At 40.1% G+C, this 19,223-nt stretch overlaps 1 protein-coding gene across 16 annotated transcripts in view; it reads right to left on the bottom strand.

The window, feature by feature from the left end:
* EPB41L2 (erythrocyte membrane protein band 4.1 like 2) overlaps nucleotides 1–19,223 on the bottom strand; it is a 110,916-nt gene that overhangs the window by 23,661 nt on the left and 68,032 nt on the right. For all 16 annotated transcript variants that reach the window (XM_081942842.1, XM_081942841.1, XM_081942839.1 and 13 more), the window contains exons 9-12: nucleotides 17,641–17,793; nucleotides 15,396–15,493; nucleotides 1,855–2,027; nucleotides 494–651 (exon numbers count right to left, since the gene is read on the bottom strand). In XM_081942842.1, coding sequence (XP_081798968.1) covers nucleotides 494–651; nucleotides 1,855–2,027; nucleotides 15,396–15,493; nucleotides 17,641–17,793 — 582 coding nt within the window. The remainder of the gene's footprint in view (nucleotides 1–493; nucleotides 652–1,854; nucleotides 2,028–15,395; nucleotides 15,494–17,640; nucleotides 17,794–19,223) is intronic.

Consider the following 19,223-nt stretch of genomic DNA (forward strand, 5'->3'; position numbering starts at 1 on the left):
GAATGTATAAACATTTATAAAGCCCCATTTGTTATCTAATTAAACAACATACAATCCAAACATTTGGATTATGTCATCTCAAACAGCTTTTTGTTGTCTGTGAAGAGCAGTGTAAATGGAAACAGACAGACATTCAAAGATTTAGCAGAAGGGGAGACGGCAGCACAAGGACACACAATGCTTCTAATTATAGATCTCAAAAAATTTCCAGATTTTAAGTCACTCTTACAAAGCAGTTAAATATTAATGTTTAATCATTAAAGTACACACATTTGCTATTCCAACAGTTACTCAATGGGTTGGAACCTTAAGAGGTAGATCATAATCTGATGTCATGTTATGTCAGTCAGTAGACCAGTCCACACCTTCTCCTACATAGGGTAAGTTATAAAAACAGCCATAGAGGTTGAAGCTACAATGTAACTACTACAACTTAGATAGCATTCCAATTTAATGTTATTTCTACAAAATAGACTGTTTTCAACAATCATACCTTTCCATCTTCTAATTGTGACATTTTAGCAATGCCTCCATCCACATCTCTGCCTTCCTCGTCTTTTAACTTGTGCTGTCCAGCTGTTTCAAAGGTCCTCTCACCAGCAGCAACCAAAAAGCCCTTTAGCAGACTCTGGTCTACAATGCCTACTGGAGCTGTGAAAATACATTTTTTTAAAAAAAATCCCCTATTAGTTTTCAGATGAATTTTGACTTGTTTCCTTTAAAAACAAACAAGCATTCCACCAGGATAAGTGGGTACATCAGCGTTCAGATTCTCTGGTGGTCAAAACCAACTGTAGGGGGTCATATACGTATTTTTTTTATAAACCTGATCAGTCTTGCATGGTTAACTGGGAATTAATGTCAAAGCTCAATCTGGGCTTTGCTCTTCATTTGGCCTGTGTTTGTTTGTTCTACAAATCTGATATAGACTTTGATATAGAAATTAAAACTTGTATACTTATTTCTTACCCACATTATCACCAATGAAGTAAATTTATCCATGTGGGGTAGGTGGACCTTATTTTAAGGGACTATGATATCACATAGTTTGAGAAAATATGCTATGTCAATAAAGTTTTACAAAGGGGAAATAAAACACAGTAAGACAGAATTACAATAAAATTACAATAATTTTTAACTATAAGCAAATGTTACAGAATATAAATATCACTAGATACATGTTATATAGGTAAACTATAAAAACAACTACATTTATCACAATAAAGCATGTTACAGTTGCAGTATTTATAACCTGCCCTACTATTTCTGCATATTTGTGCATATGCATACATAAAATGAAAACTGCTCTATAAATTAATATTACGAAAACTTCTGATTTACTGCTGAATGTGCTAGTCAATGTCTAATGCTCCTCACTCAAATAGCAGCTTATAAACTACTGCCTATGGTATGTTTGGTCAATCCATACATAGAACAAAAATCAGTCAATCTGGACCATATTCTCCAATTAATTTTGAATTGGTCAATCCACTTTTTTGAATTTGGATGAGATACTTAGCTGTAAATAAACTATGGACAAATAGCTTGACATCTACAGTTCTGCAAGAGGAACTAGCAGCAACTTCTATGGAACAGTTCTTCAATACATTTTTTAAAATCCAACCCAATCTATTATATACTGAAAAAAGTAGCATTTCCACTGAAAAAGTAGCATTTCTATTTTAAAAAGAAGTTCAGCAGGATTTCTCTCTTAAAAAACAGGTTTGGCAAGACCCATGAAAAATGTACTTACACATGAAAGCTAAAGGATAAACAGGGTTACCACTATTCCAATGTATAAGATTCTTTAAGTAATAAATAAGATGATCACTATAGTTTCTGTCCAGCTCTTACCACCATCAAGACTCCTGGAAATTCGTTTGCTTGAGGTCCGTTCAAAGTATGGGGCAGGTCTATCTATGAGATTGCTAGCCTGGCGTGTTTGTGCTTGGGTACGTCCACTGTAACGGAACTTGGAGCCCAGTGTCAGAAATTTGGCTTTTGGAGGCTGTTCTGGTGATACAAGCCTACAACCGTGAAAAAGTAAACAAGGTCATTTCCAGACTGTAAAAGGATAGTCACCAAACACAGTACTTCCTTTTTTCTTTAATAAATTAGGCCAACTGATTTCTAGGAATTATAAGTCTGTACAGTTCTCAAAATATTCCTTTCTTTAATATTGTCTTTTGTCCATATGTCATATTTAATTTATTACAAGAAGGATGACATTTTATTATAAAGTTCCTGCCAAAAATTGTAATTCATCTGCTAGAGCAAGATTTCAAATGCTTTTAAGCCATGGAATGAAAGGAAAGGAAAATAATGAAAGGAAAATACTGAAACCCCAGACCAAGACAAAGCTATAGTGAAAAAACTTGTAGCATATGAGTGAATTTCTCCCCTTAAGTCTCTTATAGAATCTATCAAGTTTTTGTGGAAATCTAGAGTTACATGAGACATAGTTTCAAAAACCTTGTGCTAGAGCAGTGTTTTTCAAACTTGGCAATTTTAAGATATGTGGACTTCAGCTCCCAGAATTCCCCAGCGAGCATGCTAGAGGATTATGAAACAGAGACAAAAATATTTTCCAATATTTCCATATTTTAGAGCAGGGTATCAGACTCAAAGTTCAAGGCCCGGATCTGGCCTGTGCGGCCACCCTGGAAACAGCTGCGGACCAGTACCTCTTCCAGTGAAAATGGAGCTTGGGAGGGCTGTGTGTGGCCCTCCCGAGCGCTGTTTTCGCTGGCAGAGGGTTGCAGGAAACCACTGCAGCCGAAAATGGAGCTCGTGAGGACCATGGGCAACACTCCAAAGTTCCATTTTTGCTGGCAGAGGGTTACAGGAGACCGTTGAAGCCAAAAATGGAGCTTGTGAGGGCTGCAGGTGGCACTCCCAACTCAGTTTTTGCTGGCAGAGGGTTGCAGGAGGCTGTTGTAGCTGAAACGGAGCTTGGGAGCCCATTTTCGCTGGCAGAACGCTCTGGCCACCATAGGCTCCCCCGACATGAGTAATGTCGAGCTGCCCACCCCCAAGCTGGTCACAGGCCCCCTGGCCCCCAAGGTCAAACACAACCCTGATGTGGTCCTCAATGAAATTGAGTTTGACACCCTCTTTTAGAGAATAGACTGAGTGTTCATACAGTTTCTTTTCTACCACATTCCCTATTTTTCTATATTCAATTTCTTGTTCCTAGCAAGAATCCTAGGACTTAAGTACAGTACAAGGCTACTTTAGTATTACAGAGAAAGTAAGTTTTAGAAGGTCTGTATTTAAACGTATAAAAGGTAATCAAGTGAGAGAAGAAAATAAGAAGCAAACTCTAACCCTAACTATCATGAATCTACTCTTGGATTAAGCCGCTTACATTAATGACAACTGGAACTGCTGTATTCTTTTGCATGCCAGCTCCTCAGAAGCACATCATGAACATACAACATTCGTTGGAAGACATATGAATTACTATTTATTTCAAAAACACCTACATAAAATCTCTGAGTTTAAAGGAAACAAATGCTAGTAACAAAACAATATTTTTTATTCCTGTCCTAAGAGACTGCTCTTATTTAGTGGTACAGTATTCAAGGAGCACATGAAGATGAAAGTTGTCTTAATCGTAATTATTATAGTTTACATGCCGCTTTGTATTGGAAGACTGTGAGGCTTATAAAAAACAAGAATACAATTGCAATTAATCTAATGGCCACCATTTGCAGACAACATGATCTTACAAGTCTAAAAATGTATTTCTGAAGGATTATTTTGTTATAGCTCCCCATTAATGTAATAAGAATGGTTTCATTCAAATATCTTGGGAGTAACTTATTCCCAAGGAGGAGGATAATTGCTGAATACACTTGAGCCTGGGCTCTCTGAAGTTGATAGAACTATCAAGAAATCCACACTCCCACCTTGCACTAAATAACCATATTCAATTCAGAGAAGGTAGCAGCAGGAGTATCCCAGCCCTGAACCATTTCAGATCTAAATGTGACAACCAGCACCTTAACTGGCAGCAATAATAGTATTATATGGGTAAACCTTAGAACAGACATAATTACACTAGCTGAAACTTCAAGGATGATCTTTAGAGGTAATCCCACGAAAACACATTGCAATAATCCTCTTCTGTGAAGTGACACAGGCATGAGTGACTGTGAGTAAAGCGTCTTGATTCAAGAAAGACCACAACTGGCATACATTATAGCTCTGGGATTGTGGGAATTCGAGTGGGAAACAAGCTTCACCTCAACCCTAGCAAGACTGAGTGGCTTCCAGACCCTTAGGTTCCGGGGGCTTACCATTTTTAAAGCTGGATGTGTCGCACTATCCCAAGCAAGGCCTGTGCACAATTTTCTGGAAACATGATTCCTACTTAAAGTACAGTTAGCAATCATGGCCTGGATGCCTTTGCACAGGTTCTTGTTATACACCACTTGTACCTGTTACTGAACTGTGAGGTTTTACTCTCACTTAGGCCCTGTCAGCTCCCAAATGGATTACCATAAGTGGGACTGCCCTTGAAAAACATCCAGAAGCTTCAGTGCATATTAAGGCATGAGCTACATTGGGTGCCAGTCTACTTCCAGCTTCAATTTAAGGTGCTGGTTATAAAGACCTAAATGGCAGGGGGCCGGGTTATTTTTGGGACTGCTTCTCCCCTGTTGCATCTACCTATCCCATCATGGCAAACAGAAAGAGCAGGCTGCCATCAATTAAGGAATATCATCTGACAGAATTCTGGAGGAGAGCCTTTTTTGCCACAGTGCCTGTCTTTTGGCATATCCTCCCCTGGAGGTTAGACTGGCCTCAACCTTGTTTACCTTTTGAAATGCTGTGAAAAACATGGTTGTGCCAATGGGCTGGGATCTGGTTATAGTTTGGAGATTGATAGCTTTTGTTATTGATTGATCCATAACTTGTACTTGCCTGCTTTCTGGGTTTTCTGTTTCAATTTTGGTTTTAATTAGGCTTTTTATTTGATTTTAAAAGTTGCTGTGTATTTACTGCTTTCCTGAATTTTACTGATTGTGTTCTTTGGTTGTTTTTAACTGTGAGATGGGTGGCTGTACAAATTAAATAAATAAATCCTGTTTCGTTGTTACTTTTTTAAGTGAACCTCATTATTAGAGTTGGACAGTAATACAAATTCCAATAAATAGATGACAAACTAAATGAGTAAATAGCATATAGTATCACATACACCAGGGGTGTCCAAACTTGGGAACTTTAAGACTTGTGGATTTCAACTCCCAGAATTCCCCAGCCAGCCATGCTGGCTGGAGAATTCTGGGAGTTGAAGTCCACAAGTCTTAAAGTTCCCAAGTTTGGACACCCCTGCCATACACAGTGCCTGAGGATGCAATCTCTCCCCACTCTCCACTAAAAAGTCAGCTACTCGGGAAGCAGGTTAATCACCAAAGACAAGTGCCCCTCCGACTTTCAACTCTGGCTGTTGGTACAACATGTTCCATGGCACTGAAAGCCACCCAGAGGTCAAGGAAGATCAAGATAAATTTACTACCTCTTTCCACATTCTGTCAAATATCAAAAAAAAAGCAACCAGTCCTGTTTTGATTGTCCACTTGGGCCTGATTCCTAACTAAATAGTAGATCCAGATAGCCTATTTCATCCAGTTGTAACTGAGAGTTGTCAACAGTTTTATAAAATAGTTGGATTAGATTATGATTACCCAAGGAGGGCAGGTTATTACCATCACCTCTTTCAAGATAGAGGGCATATACCACCACCTACATCCAGTTCCTATCAGTTCCCTGGCTGCTTTCACCAACCTGGTAGAGCAAGGAACTAATCAACAGATGGCAAAGCTAACAATGCAGATGACACTGCCTTATTTTCTTAGCAGTCATATGCTGAAAACAATCCAGGTAATTCCAGAAATAAACCTGTTATCTCAGCTGGATTTGCCCAGCTGGTGTCCAACTCCAAGTTAATATAAGTGATTTTATCTTCCAAATGCTGAAGTCACAGCCATGTCCTAGTAGATCATTTTCCAGTTTTATTTTTTCTAAAAGAAACTATGAATGTAATACTGTTAAGTCAAGATTTGAACTTCTTTGGATTTTCTGCATAATGGCATCAGTTGTAAGAAGGCAATATAAAATAGTAGGGGACCTAGAACAATTGGCATTGTTAGAAGCATGCTTTTGTCCCTATTCAGAGAAAGAATGAAAAATGCTTGGGTGTTTCTTTATACAATGTGAAAATGTCACCCAAAAATGAAAATAAAAAATCACTGCAGAAAAACCAGAAATCTTAAAGACATTAATTTGCAATTCATTAACCAACAAAGAACATTGTTCAGTTAAAAAACAACTACATTAGCTGAAGATAACTAATACAGTACTTTAAAGAAAAGACTATATTGCTTGTAGGAAAGGTCATTAGAAAGTGATTGGGCCATCACAGAAAAAGTCCTTGAAATCTCACAGATGTCCCAGAAAGCAGACATAAAAATCTGCATGGAGTGAAAATTAGAATAGTTCCAGTTTCATTAGATGACCATAATCACTACCGTAGATACTAAGCTTTCATTAAGAACACTTCTGCTGCATATACAGCGTGAGATAGGACACACACTATGCATTTATTTTATTAAAAAGTTAACCACTTCCAACATTTTGCTGGTGTGTGTACATTTAAAAAAAATGTATACCAGGCTCCAAAACTGACTAACACTGGTGCAGTTTATTAAGCACTAAATTCCTGCAAATTTTTAGTTTCTCTTTGATTTTAGAAGACATTTTTCTTAATGCAGGCTTTAAGCTAAAGCAAAGTAATTTGGTGCTTCAGAATTAAATTCGGTACAATTGAATCAGACACATTTGTTAGTGGCTTTATAGATAAGTGTCTGGCATCTCCACAAGTGAGAATAGCTCTTCCTAGAACAGTATTGGCGAACCTTTTCAGCACCAAATGCCAAAACGGGAGCATGAATTCCGGAAATTGGAAGAGCAGCCACACGGTGTGCATGCGCATGTGAAGACCAGCTGGCCAGTGCGCATGCGCGCACCGGAAACTGAAAGAATGTCCGGCACACGTACAATAGATTTGCTATCACAGTCCTAAGACAGTCCATTGATATCCCTGATCCCATCAGCAGCCTTATCTATCTTCGCTTGCTAATCATTGCCTCATTTTTACATCATCTAGGACCAAAGAAGTTTATTTAGGGCTATGAAATCTTAAGATCTTTGCAGGTTCTGAAATACAATTCTCAGCAGCTCCTGCCAGCTAAATATGTGGTGTAATGAAAGTTGTAATTCAATAGCATTTAAAGTTAGAAAACCAAGATTTCTACCCTAATATTTTGTAGCAATAACACTACTGTTATGAATATTTCTTTATGTATTGTCTGGAAGGCAGTTTCTATGAGTAGATTGCATACTGACACACTAGTGTCAGTAAGCTTATTCCCCATATTAATTATATTCAGGGGGGAAAAGATTAGAACTGATATAATCCAAAGCATTAATCAGTCACTAGATTGAATACAGATAGTCCTCACCAATTGCTGTGTTCAATGACTGAAATTACAACAGTTCTGGACAAAATAACTTCAAGAATAATGCATACATTTACAACCTGTGCAGCATCCCTCATTCATGTGACTACCACTGCATTCAGTGCTTTCTTGTGCCTGATTTGTTTTTTCCTCCTTGCAGAGCAAAGATTGAGAGGATGGGATTACAACAAAGTAAAAAGGCATGCATTGAAAGCAATGTAGTGGCATTGGCAGTTGTGAGCATGTCACAATTTCCCATAATGTGCCAGCTTCTTCTCTAATAATTCTTTACTCCAAGCTCTCTGATCCACAAGAGGGAGAAGGAAAAAACATCAATTTCTGTAGGCAATCTCACCTGTTCCTGACCCATTCCTCCCTTGCAAAGCAGAGAGATTGGACAGTGGGAAATAAATCAGGCCGTTTGCATAATATGCTGGCATCAGTGCACTATTTCCAATGTGCATTCCCCATCATGTGTCTCTTTACTCTCTTGTAATTCTTTACCCTCCAATGAAAGTAAATGCAAACATTAATTTACTTCTTGCTAATTATCCCATTGCTGCGATGAGCATTCCAAAATAAAGAAAAACAAAGTGTGAAACTGATTAGTTTGGTCAGTTTTGTGAAAGTTCTCCCAGCACCTCTAGAGTGACCTCCAATTTGGGGGGCAGGCGGGGAAAAAACAGGCAAATGAAAGCACAGTCTAGTCACATGATTTTCCTCCTATCAACCACTTTATTTAGTGATGGAGTTGTTGGTTGCAATTGAGTTCAGTAAACCACAATTTAACTAGCATTAATGTAATCCTTAGCATTAATATAATCCTAAAGATCTTTTATACTATTAAAAATGTAGATTCAGGCACAAAATGGGCAATTTTGGAAAAAAGGTATGCAATCTCAGAAGAACATATTTTCAATCCAGAGCTCAAGTAATATGTACAGCTGTGTGAAAAAGTCCTGCACACTTTACGGTTTACAGTTTATGACATTTTTTGGATAGGCCATTAATTTTATGATATTTTATGCTAATTGCTGTGCAAATATTGCTATATTTAAATAAATACTGGTGGTTTTTAAGTGAAAAGCATAAGCTTTTTGCAATTTGGTGATGTTTGGATAGGGATTGTGAATTTTCTTGCATGCTTACAATGCAGCGTACAATGCATGCTTACAATGACTATGAAAACAGATTAACTGATGCATACCTAAATTACGTGTTGCAATTACTAAGGCCGATGCTAGTGTTTTGTTAACATTTTTATTGTTTGTGGCCCTGAAAAGGACCGTTTAGGTAACCAAATATGGTTACTAATATGAAATTGGCCAGCCCTTATTGCTGATCACCAGGCAGCGTTGCTTCGGCAGAGACTGTATAAGCCTTTGCATGTGATCTTTGGTGACAATGTGGTGCCAGGCTGCAATAATGGATTCAATCAGCTCCTGCTTGATCTTCGGATGCTTCTTGCTTGCTTCGTAACCAATCTTGATCCACAAGTTCTCAATTGGGTTCAAATCCGCGCTCTGAGCTGGCCAATCCAGGAGTCGAACACCATGCTTCTTCATCCACTGCTGGACGGACTTGGCTCAATGACAAGGAACGTTGTCATCCTGGAAGTAAAAATCCTTCCCTTCAAGTTACTTAGCTGAAGGAAGCATGGTCTTTTCCAGGACTTCAACATACTGCTTAGAATTCATGATTCCCTGCACGATTTGTATCCAACCAATACTAGAAGCAGCGATACAGCCCCAGATCATCATGTGCAATGGATGCTTCACAGATAGATTCAGGCAGTACGGCCTAAGTTCTTCAGCTGGAAATCTTCTGACATACTTATTGCACTGCTTCCCAGTCAAGTAGAAATAGCTCTCGTCACTGAAGATGACCTTGGCCCACTGTTCATTGGTCCACTTAGCATACTTCTTGGCCCATGCACATCGACGAGAGCGGTGAGCGTCTGTGAGCAAAGGTTTACTTCGAGCCCTGCAGCCTTTGAGCCCTCTGGCAAGGAGTCTGCAACACACTGTGCTTGTGCACACTTTTACATCACATGTTTCACCCCAAAGTCTTGTAATTTGAGTTGAGGTGAGCTTCCTGTCAGCCACTGAAATGCATCGCAGAGCCCAATCTTGCAGTTTTGTTGACTTTCTTGGTCTTCCAGAGCGGAGCCTGTCATCAACTAAGCCAGTTATTTGGTATTTTTCAACTACTCTGCTCACTGTGGTGTGATGACATTTCACTCTCTTGGCTATTTCTGTACAGGAGTAACACTCTTCATGAAGCACAATGATGTGATGCTGTTGCTCAGTACTGGTGAAAGCAAAAGCCTTCATCCTTGCCCGCAGCCAGAGCTAAATTAATTTTCTCAATGCTTTTCATGCCTATTTATAGTCAGAGAATATGACAACATTCATTGGCTCATAGATTTAGCCTCTGTGCATTTTGATTGGTCAGCCAAATCTCGCTGCTGATTGGCTACTTTCGATCCTAAGATTCTCTAAAATTCAAGTTGTGTTTGTTTTAGCACATAAACTCACTCAAAACCTTAAAAAGACTTTGGTTATATTAATAAAAATTACGCATATCAATCCGACTACAGAAATTTTCATCAAAGTACTAATTCTGCATTGTTTCTATGAGTGAAAAGTTGATTAAACATGTAAATACAGCTTAAAACTGAAAGCGTGCAGGACTTTTTCACACAGCTGTAAGTATAATGTAACAAATATAAAAACTACCTGATAATAAACGGAATGCAAAATAAATTATTTAGGATCTGTTAGATATCTTAAAGCCTCATAAAGAGCATTAACTTCTCCTCAATACCAAGTCATTACTTGCAAAGCCTTATGTCTTTCCAATAAAAGATTACCAATGTTTCCAAATGGAAGAAAATCATTCTAGAACATTTTTCTGACAAATTTGAAGACTGTCAATGCTGTAATTAAAATGGTGATGCCAGAAGATACTAATACACGACAATAGTTTTTCTGCATTTTGTGCAGTTTACTTTCCTTTTTCCTAGTGTTAGTGTTTTTTTCTGTCTTCCATCTCTAATAAAACTTTGTTGGTTTCTGGATTATTCTTGTATAAGGATTGAATCAAAAATTCTTTAGCATTAATTCTTTCAAGGTCCCAGTATTTTCTGCCACCCTGAGCAGGCTTTTAAATACAACAGAATGAGATTCTAATCAACAGAATGAACAAATGCAGATATTGAGTTTTATTTGCACACAGCTGTGAGTTGCAATCACCCAGCACCATTCAATTTTCCTCCCCAGTGAAATCATTTTCAGGAATGAATGAAAAGAGAGCCCCATATGCTGGGCAGTTTGATATCAATAGCCTTTCAGATAACCTTGTCTTAAACCACTTAAGGTTTTAGAGGCTAAAACTAGCTCCTTAAATTAGAATGAAAACAACCTAACTCCTGTAGAACAGATGTAGCAAATAAGCTTAACATGATCACTTAGCTCCAACAAACATATGTGTTGCATTTTGTGCTTGGGAGTTCTTGATCATAAATAAGGGCAGTCTTCCATAAAGTGTATAATCAAACCCCAATGATTGAAATTGCAAGCAGGCTATAGAGTGCATATGTGAATGACTTTAATTATTAATTAAAAATAAAAGTAAACTGGACAAACTAACATTTTTAGATAGGAAAAACAAATAGCAGGTAAAAGTGAATTCCCAGTAGAAGAAAAAAGAAGTCTGAGATAAATCTAGTTCTTGAGTCCAATAATTTGTCTGCTGAAGCTTTCACTGGAAAGCAAAAAGTAGATGTGGTTTGAAGGTCAAAAAGCCAATGAACAGACTTCCGGTTCCGGCGGCTACGGCGACAGGCAAGCCTTTGCCTGCTCCCGCTCTCCCGGTGGGCTTCCCCCGCTTCTGGGGGGGCACAGGACGCCCCGGAGAGGTGTCCTGCCGAGGGAACGGCTCGCGGAGGGTCCTGGCGTCGGCGGCGGCTGGCGGGGGCTTCTCCGCTTCGTTCTAGGCACCGGGGAGCAGTCTCGGAGGGCGCCCGTGTGCGCGCGCCTCGCCCCATGCCGATCGGAGAACGCGCTATTGAACGAAGCAGCGGCAATGTGGTGAGAGGCTTCCCTTCTCCATTCCCTCTATTTTGAATTTATGGACCTTTCAGCATTTTTTTTTAAAAAAAAGTTAAACTTTCGGACTTTTGCTAGAGGTGCGGCTAGAGGGAGGGGGATTTCCCCCCCTCCCTTGGACAAGCGGCTTGAGAAGATTTTGCTTTCGCCCTCAGGGGAAGGAGGAGGGGGGAGAGCCAACTAATGATGCCTCACCCTCATAAAAGTGACTTTCATTGGACTTAGTTCCAGAACCTATGGGTGAACTGAGAACTTTTTGAACTTTTAAAACTTTATTATGCCTCTGAGCCCAAAGCTGGCAGGGCAAGATGGCACACTTCCGTTGTCTTCATGAACTGTGAAACCTGACTCCACCTTTAAAATTCAGGCTTCCGGTCTTTGTCTCCGAGTCACCCAGAGGAATCTCCTGTGGATTGTTCTTTTCTGAACTCTTTGGGGAAAAAATTTTCATCTATTGCTAGACTGACTAAAGAAATCCCCATCTGTTTGGATCCTCTGCCTTCTGGACTCGCCTGCCTGCTCTACTTCTCCAGCTGCCCAGTCTCTATTTTGACTGATTTCCTTGCTTTAAAAACCATGTCTCCAAAAAGACCACCTCCTGGAAAGCCTGGATTTGCTACTTCTGCCCCAACGTCTGCAACGTCTAGCCCAGCTACACAGTCAAAGATAACAGAACTGATGCAACCCAAGACTACAGAGATAGACTTTCAACAAATGCTTCAACAAATTCTACAGGGCCAGGAGGAAATTAAGAAACAGTTAAGGGAAATGAAAGATGAAATTAAACAGAACCAAGCCCAAATCTTTAAGAACTCACAGAGACTGGACCTTGTGGAGGGTGGGGTGGCGGAGGCGAGGGGGGGGGGGGTAGAGGCTTTACAGAAGGGGAACAAAGAACTTGACATCCAACAAATGAAAATAGAGTTTGAGAGAATGTCCTTTTATCTTAGATTTCAAAATGTAATAGAAGCAGATGGGGAAAACATAAGGGACATTATGACTAATATTTTAGCTGAATACATACACAAAGATAAACAGCAGATGGAATGGGAGATAGACCTAGCTTATAGAGTGAATTCAGCATATGCCAGAACACATAATGTACCCAGGGAGGTTCACATTAAATTCCTTAGGAAAACCACAAGAGATGAAATTCTGGGTGTGCAAAGGGGGCAAACATTGACATACTGCGACAGGGAGATAACCATTCTAAAGCAGATTCCCAAAAAAATTAGGGAAAAAAGGAAAAATTATTCGCAATTGGCGAATAAATTATACCAGAAGGGGGTGTGGTTTAGATGGTTGATGCCTGAAGGTATGCTGATATTCTGGGAGGAGACAAGAATCAGAATTAATACACCCATAGAGGCACAGGCCTTTATGGAAAAAAATAAAGCCAACCTAGAAAAAACAGAAGACACCACAACGGTCATACAAGACACGGGAGGGGCCGGAGCTCTGCCAGCGGGGGGTGAAGGGTCAACACCAAGAAAGCTCAGATCACAAAAATAAATAAGAAAATCACAATGTTATAAACAGACCGAAAGTAAAAATGAATTTATAACTAGACTATATATTATAATTATATAGATTGATTGAAAATTATTCTTTCTAGAATTAAGATGCTGACTTTTTATGATTATGTATTAAGATTTGATATTTTGATGTAACCTAGGAGTTTGGAGGGAGGGGGCGTCTGCCACATTTGCAACTGCCAAAATTTGTAATTCCACCTACCCTTTTCCACATAAATGTTTTTAAAAAAACCAATAAAACTTTTTGAAAAAAAAAAAAAAAGCCAATGAACAGTAGCAGCACTTTCTGTCTGCAGGGAAAACTGGAATAATAAGGCAGTGTTGTTTTCACTCAAAATTCTTTCCAAGGCAAATTCCCCTCTAACAAAATATTCTATATTACCATAGCTAAGTTATTACAGCCTACATTTTATCAACAGAAGCATAGAGAATCTACTATAATGAAGGCAAACAATATTGAAAAAAATGTGCTTAAAGATGGGAGAATATTAGGATTCAAAACAAAAATCTATTTTTACCAGAAACCTTTCATTCCATTTATTGAGTCATTTATTGTCTATTTTACTAATTGATGCCCTAGGTATCTATCAATATGTTACAGATTGCCTAGCATAAACATTTTGCAAACAACCATGATGGGGCCTACCGTTATCATATTACAGATGGCTAAAGAAATAATCAACTTATCATTTATTGTATCATAACAATATTTTAGGAGAAAAATCCAGCATGTAGCTTCAGGGAAAAAGCTTGTTTTGTTATTTTTAATAGATTACACTGTGACACCATGTCATGATAGACCAGCGATGGCAAACCTTTTTTGACACACGTGCCATAAGTGGGGGGAGCGCAGGGGGGGCGTGCCACACCCATAATGCAATGCGCAACACACACATCCCGTGCGCATGCACGTACCACAGGCACTCCCCCCCATTTTTACATGCTTTTTCGCCCTCCCCAGGCTCCAGAGGCTTTATAGGAGCCTGGGGAGGGCGAAAACAGCCTCCCCCACCCCCCCGGACACCCTCCGGAGGCTTCAGGGACCGTCAGGAGGCTTCCCTGACGCCTTCGGAGTGCTCAAAACGACCCTCCAAGCAAACCGGACTTCCGGTTTGCTCGGAGGGTCGTTTTGAGTGCTCCGAAGGCTTCAGGGACCGTCAGAAGCCTTCGGAGCGCTCAAAATGACCCTCGGAGCAAACAGGAGCGCTCAAAACAATCCTCCAAGCAAACAGGAAGTGACTTCCGGTTTGCTCGGAGGGTCGTTTTAAGCGCTCCGAAGGCTTCAGGGACTGTCAGGAGGCTTCCCTGATGCCTTCGGAGCGCTCAAAACGACCCTCCAAGCAAACCGGAAGTCACGTCCGGTTTGCTCGGAGGGTCGTTTTAAGCGGTACGATGGCTTCAGGAGGCTTCCCTGAAGCCTCCGGAGCAGTTAAAACGACCCTCCGAGCAAACCGGACGTCCGTTCCCAAACCTCCGGTTTGCCCATAGGGCCGTTTTTTTGCGCACCGGAGGCTTCACGGAAGCTCATGAAGCCTCTGGAGGGCCTCAGGGGGCGGTGTGGGAGGCTCTTTTCACCCTCCCCAGGCTCCTATAAAGCCTCTGGAGCCTGGGGAGGGCGAAAACAGCCTTCCCCGCCCGTCCCGGAAGCCCTCTGGGGGCTTGAGGGACCTTCAGGACACTTCCCTGAAGCCTCCGGAGCGCTTAAAACGACCCTCCGAGCAAACCGGACGTGACTTCCGGTTTGCCCATAGGGCCGTTTTTTTGTGCTCTGGAGGCTTCAGGGAAGCTCATGAAGCCTACGGAGGGCCTCTGGGGAAGAGGCTCTTTTCGCCCTCCCCAGGCTCCTATAAAGGCTCTGGAGCCTGGGGAGGGCGAAAAATGGCTTTACAAAAGGGTGAACTCAGCTGGCCAGCGCGCACATGCACACTGGCCAGCTGACAGGGCAGCGCCTCGCGTGCCCTGACAAATGGCTCCGCATGCCACCTGTGGCACGCATGCAATGGGTTCGCCATCACTGTGATAGACCAAGGGAATAAATGAAGACCAAATCAACCTGCACATGGGACATACACAACTGAAAGGTAGTTATAATGAATGTGTATTTTTGTCACAGGCTAAAAGGAAGCCCATTTATCAAAAGCTCTTTTCATATTTAAAACTTTTCCTCAAAAAACATAAAAGCCGTGGAAATCCCATAACCCATTAATTAAAAATGTAAGTTTTACCTATAAAAAGTATGATGCTCCACACAAACCTTCCATAATCGTTTTGCAGCCCTATGATTTGGCAGCTTAAAGCCAATAGTACTCTCAAACTGCTCCAGCTGAAAAAAAAATTAATACAATCAAATTAATATGATTTTTGAAAACCATTTGCGCTAACTAACTGTTTAGGCCTCATATTATATTTTGTATTATGATTCATTTTCATTATTTCCCTCCATTACAGATACTAATAGTTACAGAAAATAAAGAACACCCCTCCCCGATATTTATAAATATTTGGATGTCCTTACTGGCTGGTTATCCTACTGACAACTTTCCATACATTGCTTTCCTTCAATAAGCATTATAAATTTTATAAAAAATGTTTATTTTTATTGAGTTTCATATGCAAACTAAATTCTATTTTTAAAAAATTAAGATTACAGCTCCAATTGTACATAATGTATCTATCAAACTAAATCAGTGGGAATTATTTTTTTTAGCATTGGATTTCATTTACTCTTAAACTTAATGTAATCATTTTCAGTCACTTGGTGCAGTGGTTAAGATGCTGGGCTAGAAACCAGGAGATTTCTAGGCCAGGTGACTTTTACCCAGTCACCCTCTCTTAGTCCAATCCACTTCTCAAAGTTGTTGTTGTGGGGAAAAGAGGCAGGAGTATTAGATATGTTCACTACTTTGAGTTAACTATAAAAATCACATCATCACCATTATTGTCACTATCATCTTAGAATGCAATTTAATTAACAACTCAAAACCAGAGGCTCAAATGATTCACTCAGAGGCTACAATTCAAACATAATATAAACAGGTAGTCCTCGAGTTACGAATGTAATGGAGTCCGCCCATCCCATTCGTAACCCAAGGATTCGTGGAAGTGAATATTCTACCTTGAACGAGATCACTCCCTCCTTTCGTCCACGCATTCGCTTATCAGATGTGAGGCTCGTTAAATGCACATGAGATATTTCAGGGGGGGGAAGGCCATGGTGAGGGGGTACTGATGGAACAGGCCATCTGTCAAGACCACCTAAGGCCTCCCCAACCCACTTAAATAACTCATACTCCCCACAATGCTTTCCCCCCCCCCCTGCAACCTGCCGCGCTGGTCACTTACCTTGTAAAGATCTAGCAAGTAGTCTCCTCATAGGTCGCCATTCGAAATGCAGCTTCTGAGGGCCAGATCTGCTCCCGTGGAGGCTCCATTTCAGCCTGCAATGGGCCGGGGAGAGCATGCGGAGGGCTGAACGGAGCATCGGAGGGCTGGATCTGCCCCTCAGAAGCTCCATTTTGTCCAGCAACATGCCAGGCGAGGCCTCTAGATGCTCAAACGGGCCTTCAGAGGGCAGGGGCCCCCCTCAAATCCATTTTGGCCGGCAATATGCAGGATAAATGTTGCCGAGCCTCTGGGGTTGTTCATAAGGGTAAACAACTGCCATGGTGCTGCAAGATTCGTAGTTTTGGGCCTTGTTCGCAAATGCTAGGGGGCGCTTGTCACGTAAGTTCGAACATTTGCTAAGGGAACCCGGGGATTACCTGTACAGATGACTAACTAAACGCTTTCTTGGAAGTCTTTTCCATAACATTTAACATACAGAAAAGCTATTTCTAAACAAGACAAAATTGCTGCAAAGTAGGAACTGGTCTGACATAATTAAGAATTAAAATGATAGTGTCTCTATTTCCTATTATAGTTAATGTTCAGACAAAAACATGTTCATTTTTGTATAATTAAGCTTTGCACTGATTTAATGAGCTGCATACAATACACATTTGGGTAAGTGTCAAAAAGTAAGTCTACAATTGATTAGATTCTATACTAATTCATTTGTAGGACAATTTTTTTGAATGGCATTTGGAATCTTTTTAATGGCTTATGAATTATTAGTGAACATCAAATGCTTTAAAAATATGTCTTACTGTTCATTACTTATGGATTCGAACTGGTGTATGATTCTGAAAATGAAGCAACAAGAAAACAAAATACTGTAGAAATATCAAAGTGTTGGAGAATATGTTTTTAGACATATTCAATATAGAGAACATCTCAAGAAGGTCATGCACCAGCTGAAAGAAGCATTTCAGTAGCTATGGCTGCTTTGCACTATGGCTCTTCAACAGATCTAGTATGATTTTTTTTAAAAACACTTTACAAGGCAGATACATATCACACTACGAACTACTGAACTACCTGACATGTGTTCATACAATTTCTGACATGTAAATCATGATATCATGTACTTACTTCAGTTGGTCTGATTTTAATATAGAAATTACTGCGTTTATAAGAAATCTTCAAAATTTTGGGCCATGCAAAACGATTTATTCGAAGTCTGTCTTTGTAAATGAGTAGCCCATTGGCACAAACCCCCAACATGATGTCCACACCTTCAGAATCCTATCAAATTAAGAATGAAAGCAATTTCAACCTGATTACAGTAGGAATACACATAGGCAGGCAGACAACAAGGCAGCAGGAATACAGAAGATTAACTTAAAAGTCATGGAAATTTAGCTGAGCAACAATACTGAATCTAAGAAAATACTTCAGAAGTGGACAGATAGGCAGTTGATAATGAAGGGAATATAAAATTATAAGTCATTGCCTTGTTATATAAAGTTGGATATACTAACTGAATATCAAAATAGTACACAGAAGATAGAAATCCATCATATGAATGGAAACAAAACACATTTTTAAAAAGCTTTAATGATTAAAAATCTGCAATATATAGTTTAATTTATTCAATTTTGTAATATGCAGTATTGTACTTAATATTTCAAGTCATTAACTATCCAAATATTTGGCTAGTCTTCCTATTAGTAGAGGAGACCTATCCTGCTTTAAAATGAAAGCATGGGAGAACTCACATTTTTTACAATAAATCTTTTACAATGAAGCATTTCATAGATGTAATTTCGAGGGCAAAAGCAAACACATACACACTCCTATATGCTAAAAGTTGTGGAATTTTCATTCATCCCACCTACTTTTCCAGATCATTTTGGAACGTTCACTACTTCCCCATTTCCTCCATTGTACTAACAGCAGCAATATATTTATAACAATAAGGAAAAGTTCCTAGTTGTGAAAATGTCAGCATGATAGTCTTGCATTAATACAGTTAACAAAGGTCTTTTAAATGTACTGGGTCAGTGGTGGGCAACCTTTTTTTTCAACTGAGCCAAATCTCGCCAAAACCACGATTGAAATTTATTTTGAGAGCCACATTTTTAAAACCGAAAATACATAGGATGGTACACTGTTTTTAGTTTCAATAAACTCTGGCATTTGAAGCACGCAAGTCTTAAAGCTGTCAAGTTGCAAGACCCCTGCACCCCTAACCCTTTAGAAAAAAAAAACCCAGGGTCTTCAAACCTGACAGCTTGAAGACTTGTGGACTTCAACTCCCAGAATTCTGAGAATTGAAGTCCACCAAGGGCATCAATCATATTAGCCCAGGGATCTGCAAAATTGGCTCTTAAGACTGGTGGACTTCAACTCCCAGAATTCTGAGAGTTGAAGTCCACCAAGGGCATCAATCATATTAGCCCAGGCAGGGATCTGCAAAATTGGCTCTTAAGACTGGTGGACTTCAACTCCCAGAATTCTGAGAATTGAAGTCCACCAGTCTTAAAACAGCCAACTTTGCAGGCCTCTGTGTTAGCCCAAAGCCTGGCGCTGGGCGGGCCTTGCTTCCCCATTGGTGGAGCCCCAGGAAGCGAGGATGGAGAAAAAGAGACGGAGGCAAGGAGCTTCTCCCCCCCCCCCCGCAAAAATCTTATCAGGGAGCCGGCGGGCAGTAGCAAATTAGCTGATCACGCGGC

The sequence above is a fragment of the Natrix helvetica genome (genome assembly GCF_964273705.1).
Source record: "Natrix helvetica genome assembly, chromosome: 2".
In the NCBI taxonomy this organism is placed as follows: domain Eukaryota; kingdom Metazoa; phylum Chordata; class Lepidosauria; order Squamata; family Natricidae; genus Natrix; species Natrix helvetica.